Source organism: Diabrotica undecimpunctata, chromosome 5 (assembly GCF_040954645.1).
Source record: "Diabrotica undecimpunctata isolate CICGRU chromosome 5, icDiaUnde3, whole genome shotgun sequence".
In the NCBI taxonomy this organism is placed as follows: domain Eukaryota; kingdom Metazoa; phylum Arthropoda; class Insecta; order Coleoptera; family Chrysomelidae; genus Diabrotica; species Diabrotica undecimpunctata.
Genome location: NC_092807.1, coordinates 126374074 through 126383191, shown reverse-complemented (window position 1 = coordinate 126383191; position 9118 = coordinate 126374074). Strand labels below are relative to the sequence as shown.

General features: G+C 33.6%; 1 protein-coding gene across 3 annotated transcripts in view; it reads right to left on the bottom strand.

The window, feature by feature from the left end:
• Positions 1–6886, bottom strand: part of LOC140441771 (probable chitinase 10) — a 46795-nt gene extending 39909 nt beyond the window's left edge. For all 3 annotated transcript variants that reach the window (XM_072532683.1, XM_072532682.1, XM_072532684.1), the window contains exon 1: positions 6731–6886. In XM_072532683.1, coding sequence (XP_072388784.1) covers positions 6731–6782 — 52 coding nt within the window. In that variant the 5' untranslated portion in view covers positions 6783–6886. The remainder of the gene's footprint in view (positions 1–6730) is intronic.
• Positions 6887–9118: the final 2232 nt, after the last annotated feature.

Here is a 9118-nt window from a genome sequence, read left to right as displayed (position 1 = left end):
AAATATAATAGAGACAAGGGTTTCATACAAAAGGTACTTTTTATCTGATGAAGCGTCTTTTATGCTGAACGGTCACGTAAATCGCCAGACATATCGATATTGGGCACGTGAAAATCTACATTGGATGGAAGAGTATAGGACACAATATCCGGAGAAGGTGAATGTTGGGGCCCGCATTATAAACAATCAAATTGTAGGGAAATATTTTTTTGAGGAAAACCTAACTGCTTCTCGTTATCTAGAATTTTTTTAGGATTCTCTGTTGCCACAGCTAAATCCGCTATTTCCAAATACAAATGATTTGTGGTACCAACATGTTGGGGCTCCTCCACACTACGGCGTTGAGGTACGAAATTACCTTAATAACGTTTTCCCAGGTAGGTGCATAGGTAGAAGGGGACCCATCGAATGGCAAGGTCTCTAGATTTGACTCCATTAGACTTTTTTTGTGGGTATATTTAAAAAGCAGAGTGTATCAAAATCGACCGAATAATGTAGAAGAGTTGAAGGAGCGCATCAGAACGAAAATTGCACAAATAACACCCGAAGTTATCGAAAATGTTAAGAAAGTATTTATTACCCATCTTTCACATTGTATTATTGCTCAAAGTCGTCAGCAATATCTGTATAAATAAATATTCAAATGATTATATCGTTGCAAAGGCGATAAGGAGACCTTTCAAATGAGCTGTCGCGTGACCTCAGTTTGTATTTAAAAAATCTTCGAATAAGTCATTACGCCGACACTGATAACGTAATGTTCAACACATATATAGCAGTTGATGGCCATTCAAAAATTAAAATTTACGTGTTTTAAGATTTTTTTTTAAAGTCGTCTGTTTCTGAAATAATGAATTTATTCCATACATTTGCATCATACTGTATATTATTACAGCACAGTACCAAAATTGTACTCATATTTTCAATGTAGAACTTTGCAGGTTCGAGGAGGTTAGGTGATCTGTGGGTTTGAGGAAAAAGGAAATCGAGTACTCAAAGGCCTGTGGTTTTTATTAAAAAAAAATAATAATCCGGATATTTTATAATGAATTAATTGTCATACAAATTATTTTCTTCTTTTTTAGATGCCTTAGATAAAGAAAACTAGTCCATATTAAATATATTTTTGGGAAAAACCCTTTACCCGTTTAATTTAATAAACTTATGACTGATTCAAGGATTAAATTTCTATTGTAAAATAAGATTTAATGACATTGGATTAGAAAAATGGTCGTCTAGTAACTTTTAGCACAAGTAAAACTAAACCTTAAGTACTTAAACAATTCTTGGTATGAAACAGTAGGTACTAGTAAATGGGTCACTTTAACTGAATCTTTATTTCCATAAAATAAAAAAATATGTTCAAATAAAAACTACCATTATACATAATCTAATCTGAGCCATTTATGTCATTTTTCGATTTATCAGAAGTATTTTCGCCTAGATCCACAACTACTTGTTCCATAGTAATTTCAATGAAGTTATTAATATTCCACATATTCTGGTCTTCTTTCACTAAATGTTCGATACATTTTATCCACTTTTATTGCTAAAGGCACTAATAAGCAGATTAATTACATAATTGAATTTGAGAGTAACATTGTTCCTTGTAACTTCACTATTGTTTGAGTCCACATACATCCTATGGGGTTTAGCTCACAATGGTATGGCAGTAATCAAACTACAATTACCCCCCGTTCCCACGTTATTTCATCTACTACATATTTACTATATTTATCTTTATGACATCGTGCTAAGTTTAGTAACACGATTTTCAAAAATTGGTTCATCATATTATTTATGTTTTTTAGTAAGCCAATTAGCAATCTGGGTTTTTTTTTCATTTAGTGGTTGATAACTGTTCTACACGCCGGTAGCGATTATCCATAACCATAGCAGATCCTGTTTCGAGTTTTAAAAAAATATCTTAAACCCATTTTTCATAATGATCTGCATCTATTTCTATATTGTAATCTCCAGTCTTTTTAGAAACAAAGGCATTTAAACATCCTTCAACAAATCCTGAGTTGCTATCAATATGGCTAATAATAAGGCGTTTTCCCTTTCCAGGTGGGGCTTTTAAACCTATTATAAAACCAGTTACCATTTAACTAACTAAGTATAGCCAAACTGACAAACTGTTAGAGCTATTGATTTATGCCTAGATAAACAAAGTCGTTGGCCTAAACGTGAGTTCCAGTAGACTCTACTAGAAGTTAATTGTAAAATTGACATAAATACGCTGATTCCAATAAATTGTTTAATTTCATACTTCGTAATGTTGCCGGATTTGTTGACGTTATCTTGCACTGATTTTCAATTTGACTCGATAACAATTAAATCCAATAAGTCGTCAATAAATAAAAATTAAAAAAAGTCTATAGGACTCTACAATCTCTGCATGCATTCTGGCCATTCAGATTCTCCCAAGAAAGCATAATCATTTTCGTAATAACTCTTAAATTTTGATTTCCTCCATAATATTTTCTTGTTTTAAGATGTAGATATTGATTTATTTTTGTCTGCTGGTTTGAGTCCTATTGAGGTAGTTGCCCTTACATCGACAACTTCTGAATGTCAGAATAATCACTTTCAGATACTACTATGGACTGAAGACGTTGTTTTGTAGACGAAGAAGGTAAATATTTTTCGTCTAAATCAATATAATCATCGTCACTTAACCGTCCATCACTGGGAATAGTGTTCACATATTTAGAACTGCGATAAAACCTTTGGGGATCCATTTCTGAAAACAAATAATATCTACATAAATTACTCTTCAAATGGATACAAAGCCATATATGACTTCGACAAACTCTGTATATTTTTTACGATAATGCATAAGAAGCCATATATGGATGATCGATAAATGTCGTTTTCTCTGACAAACCCAAGTAAATAATCACTAAATATCATCTAACTTATAAAGAACAGACACCAATTAGACATGAAATAATAAAAAAAATTGATTACTTACTTGTAAAATGCCGATGTTTGAAGATAAACTTTTCACTTGTTCTAAAAAATCGCAATGCACAGCATGTTGTAATTAAAATGATTGGGTTGACTTGTCTAGCAGAGTTGCCAGATTCTAAAAATACACTCGCGATCATAAAATCCGGGTCACCTTGAAAATCGCCGTTATTTCATTTTTAACGAGCTTTGTCGTAACTAATAAAAACACAAATACAAACTAATGCATGTTTCTGGGAATTGTTGTCAGCTTAGCGGTTTCCTTTGTAACAAAGAATTCCAATAGTGCCGATTTCGCGGAAAAGTGCACACTTCTCAAAATGAACGGTACCTGTAACTGCCGTTTGTTTTAAATGTCTCATTCGTGCTTCGACTTTCTGTTCAAACGCAACAAACAAACGTTTATTATTGCCGCCATTAGTGTTTATTAGTGCCATTATTAGTGTTTATTATTGTTTATTTTTTGCCAAAAATGCCTTGACTGTTGTTGAAACGGCACGCATTGTTGCGCTTATGGAAGACGGTCACACTCAACGGCCAGTCGCAAGAACTGTTGGCGTAAGCCTTTCTACGGTTCAACGAGTGCTTCAACGCTTTCAGGAGACAAGTTTGCTAACCAGACGATCTGGCTCTGGACGAAGAAGAACGATCACGACACGAGATGACCGTTTTCTTGTGTTTCAGGCTTTACGAAACCGGACCTCAACTGCAGTTGTGAATCGAAATTGCCTACAGGAAGTACGACATTGCAATGTTAGAGTTGCAACAGTCAGGAGAAGACTTCGTTCTTCTGGACTATCTTCTCGGGTAATGGCTACAGGACCGCCACTTGGCCGAGCGCATCAAGTTGCACGACTAGCTTTTGCTCGACAATACGCGCATTGGGGAATTAATAATTGGAGCAAAGTGCTATTCTCAGATCAATTATGTTTCTGTCTAACTGGATCCAATGGACGTGTAAGAGTTTGGAGGAAAACCGGTGAATGATTTTAACAAGCTTGCATTGATCCAAGTATGCCATTTGGTGAAGGCTCGGTCATGGCTTGGGAGGTGTATTTTCCGACTTCCGCATAGAATTACTCTTCATCAAAAATGGGTCCTTAACTGCCCGAAGGAACATTACGGAGATTCTGGAAGAACATGTTATGCCCACCATGGCAGGGCTTGGAGAAGACGCCGTTTTTATAAAGGACAACGCGCGATCGCACGTTGCCAGGATCAGTATGCAATACTTGAACGAGGTTAGAATTACGAGGTTACCCTGGCCAGCTAGGTCTCCGGACCTGAATCCCATCAAACATCTCTGGGACGATTTGAAAAAACGTATTCAAATCCATACACCTCCTCCTAACAACGCACAGGAGCTTAAGGATCTGTTAGTCAGAGAGTGGAATAACATACCTCAACATGTAATCCATGCAAGAGGTTATTGAAGCAAGGGGAGGCAATACACGATATTAGTCATTGAAATTCCACTGATGTTTTACCACGTTCTGTATTTTTAATTTTTTCTTTCGTATGTCTGTTTCAAAAATTTGGTTTGTTTTCTGCTTTTTACATAAAAACAATAAAAAACCGTTTTTTTTTTCTTTCAAAAGTAACATTGATGACAAATAAAAAATACATTAGCTTAAAAAAAAGGTTATTACTGCACCAGATGCAAAAATATTCAAGAAACTTGAAATTTTCAAGGTGATCCGGATTTTATGATCGCGAGTGTATATAGAGGTTTCCAAACAAATGTAAGGTTCACGTTATGCTATACCTGCGTATGTGCTGGCTGAACTAAGTTACAAAAAAAAATAGTAAACTACCTAAGTAGAGGGATATGTTACCTCTTTGCATACAAACAACCACATATCAGGTGCCTAATATATTGTAATTTATTCTAAAAGATAAAATAATTTTATCTATTTCATTGAAATTACTTACCCGATCACTCGTTTTTTGCGTTTCGATAATATTAAACTGTATTTATCTAGTTTAGTGTACACTTAAGAGATAATGTAATCTATTCAAATATCAAGATTAAATGTGAGATATAATAAATTATCATGTGGGTAAATATATTTTCATCTTTAGAATAAAAATTATAAATATTTGCATATATTATATAATATTTTTTATATTCAATCTTTTCTTTGTGTGTGCCATCTAAACTCTAATCGTCAGAATTTGACCTCTAAATACATAGGAACAAGCTGAATTTTGTTAAGAATGTCAATTTTAAGGCCCCAAAAAACAAATTAAAAAAGTTACCACTTTTATTCCCCAGCTTTTCCTACAATGCCTTATCGTAGGTGGTGGAATAGAATCTGAATAATAAAAAATTTATTAAAATCCTTTATGAATAATACTTTAAATGAAAATGTGTTGTAAAGGTGAAAAGTCCGTCTAGCCAAGGAGTGTAGCATATATACTGGAGAACTGCAGGCAATCTTCAACGCACTGAACCAATGTACCAGCATTTATACAAACTTTCTTATTATATCAGATTCTCTAAGTGCCTTAAATGGTGTCAAGCAGATGTATCCTACTCATGCCAATTTAGCATTAATAAAAGACATGCTATACAATGCCCAAACATGTGGTAAAAACATAACATTTTTATGGGTACCATCCCATGTTGGGATAAAGGGTAATGAAGCAGCTGATAAAGCAGAATAACAGAAACTAGCAGTAACATGACAATTCCTATTATGCAAAACATACCAATTTCAGACCAAAAAACATTAATAAAAACTTACATTAACTAAACCTGGCAAGTAAAATGGAACCAAACAGAAGCAAAATTAAAAATTATCAAACCAGATGTTACTTCTGCTTTACTACCGCTCCCAGCTCAAAGACATGACCAAGTAGTTATTAACAGACTGCGGCTAGGTCATAGAAAATTTACACATGGATACATCATCTCCAAGGACCCTCAGCCGATTTGCCACACCTATCAAATACCATTTTCAGTGCAACATATAATGATAGACTGTCCAGTGTACTCAACAGCAAGATCGATAGCAAAAATAAAACACAATTTGAAAGAAACTCTAAAAGAAGACATCAGTAATACAATAAATTTTATCAAAAATTGTAAACTATATAACAAACTGTAACATAACATAAAATGTTTGTATTTTCCAAAACCGTTTTTTGGAAACAGTTTTTCCAAAACTTTAAATTTTAATAATATACCAAGTGTAACCCTGATAATCCAACCTAGCCTGTATATCCTAACCAAGATATACCACCCCGCTAATAACCCTTGGGGTTGATGCGGTAAAAAAAAGGTGAAAAGTGGATGTCTCCTACTTAATTTTTATATTTTGCCGCAAATGAAGTCAGATTTTATGAAGGTGTTAAGTATTATTATGAGATCAATAACATTTATCACGTTCATTAACCAGTCCTAAAGGAGTTTCAAAAATTAGAGCCTAATATTCAAAATTTATAACGCAAAATTTAGATTTTTAGTTTTGGCAACAAATATAATGCATATCAAATATGCTTAAAAAACACAGAATTTAATTTTTTAAAGTACAAAAGATCACACGTCAGGGAAAGGCCTCCACGAAGGTAATATTGAGTGGAATTTGTATATACGTACTTCTGCAATCAAAAAGAAGCAGTTTGAGATCGTTTTTATTGTAAAATTTTGTTATTGAATGTAAAAAGTGATAAATTTTATTGATCAAATAAAACATCTCATATAAATAAGAAAGAATTATTACTGTTTATAATATTATTACAGGAATTTACTTACTACTTAAAACAAAATAAAAGCTAAGTACCACCAACGTAACGGTAACTTTCATATTAATTTTTGTTTAATAACTATCAGAAATATTAGTGTTAGTAAACAGTAAATCGTATAAAATTACTTTTATATATATCTTTTAGAAAGCAAACAATATTTTGCATGCCTATCTAAATTTTTGCTAATCCATTAAGAAGAACATTTTGTTATACATTCATTTCAGAAGATAAGATCAATTTTTAATCTTTTTGTGTGTTATTGATAGATTATAATATGGGATTAGAGGAATTTCCTATTACACAGGTATTATTACATATAATTATTAATAACTATCATACATAAACACCGTACATTTGTAAACTAAACCAATTTTTGTGCGCTATTATTAATTATTACAGATAATATATGTAGAAAATATAAACTAAGAACCTGTGTTTAAAAGTAGCTAGTGTTATTTAACTTTATCAGTTCCTCGTCATCTAATTGTCTCCATATACTATTAAATGTAAATTCTATATCGTGTTGCACTATATCGTGTTGCAATCTGCACTGACGTGTGAAAGGGGCTTGAGCCATCCTGACTACTATTAAAGTATGTCTTCTTCTTCTTCTTGTGCCACTCCTATCGGAGATTGAAAATCATCAAGGCTATCCTAACCTTGCTTACAGCTGACCTAAAGAGTTCATTAGTGGTATAGCCAAACCACTCTCTCAAATTGCGCAGACATGACATTCTTCTACGGCCTGGATTCCGTTTTCCTTCATTGCATTATATTTTGAAGTAATGCGTATTTATGTCCTCTCACCACGGGGCCCAAATATTCGAGTTTTCTTTGTTTGATCGTTGACAAAATTTCTGGGTCTTTTCCTATCCTTCGCATTACTTCAAAATTTGTAACTCTTTCAACCCAACTTATCTTCAGCATTCGACGGTAGCACCACATCTCGAAACTTTCAATATTTTTCATATTGTTCCGCTTGAGATTCCAGGCCTCTACACCGTATAATAGCGTGTTAAATACGTAGCCCCTTAGCATTCTTAATCGGAGAGGGATGCTTATATCTCTGTTGCAGAAGAATTTCCTCATCATTATGAAAGTGGCCCTGGCAATTTCGATACGTCTTTTTATTTCATTGTTTTGGTCTCCAGTTTCGTTTATTGAAGTACCCAAGTATCTGTAACTTGATACTTTTTCAACTTGAATACCGTTTATACTAATATGTGTTGGTTGTGTCATGTTCTTACTGAAGACCATATACTTAGTTTTTTTAATATTGATACTTATGCCATAATTGTTGCATACAACATTTATATTTGTAAGTCATCGTTGTAATTCTTCTGCTGTTCTTGCAAATAGTACAGTGTCGTCTGCGTATCGAATATTATTTACAACCTCTCCATTGATTACGATTCCTTCGTTTGCTTGCAAAAGGGTTCCTGGCAGATGCTTTCACTATAAACATTAAATAGCAGCGGTGACAAAATGCAACCCTGTCGTACTCCTCTACGTATTTCTATTGCTTGTGATATCTATTAAAGTATGTAAAAAATATCAACACGCTAAGGTCGTGCGTCATTTTACATTAGGATAATACTTACACTTTTACTGGGTGTTCTATTGGTACGTACACTTATTTCTCTGATACTCGCGGGACTAAAAACTCGTGGGTCAAAAAAAAGAGTAAAACAAGTGTACCAAAAAACATTCAAATTCTAACAAAAACACATTCAGAAAGGATATTTAGAGACCGGCCCTGAACATGGTAATACAAATTGTGTTTACAATTCCGTCCCGAAAAATTGCCTTTTTTAAATTAATCTATATCGAAATAAACTTAAACAAAAGGAATAAGTGATTTTATACAGTGCAGCTACGTTACGGAATACAACAGTGAGTTATTCTTATTTTATATATCAAAAACATTTCAAAGAATACCGTTTGTAAGGTTGAGTGGCGGCCAAAAGGCCTGGAATGAGAATCATTTCTGGTTCTATAACTGGTTAAATTAACAGAATATGTATCTATCTTTCCAGCGAATCCCTGGTTGAACGTTTACGTTTACCTCAAACATATTGAAAATATTCTTTGAAATCCGAAGGCCGGGTCAGGACTGACCCGGCGTCATAGATGTTACGTAAAGGAAGAACTGTAATTTGCATGTTCACGAATGATACACGAAAAAATAGATTGAAGCAAATTAGGAGAACTTACGATCAATCGGATTTGTAAAAAAATTATTTCATGAAATATTAAGAAATCAGTGAATTTCGGGTCACACTTGACTCAGTCTTCGTACTCCGAAGGATAATCACGATTAAAATAGAAGTAGTAGGAGTATCAGCGTCCTTTCTACAAAAAATTAATATCTGTAATATATATATTCCACCTGACT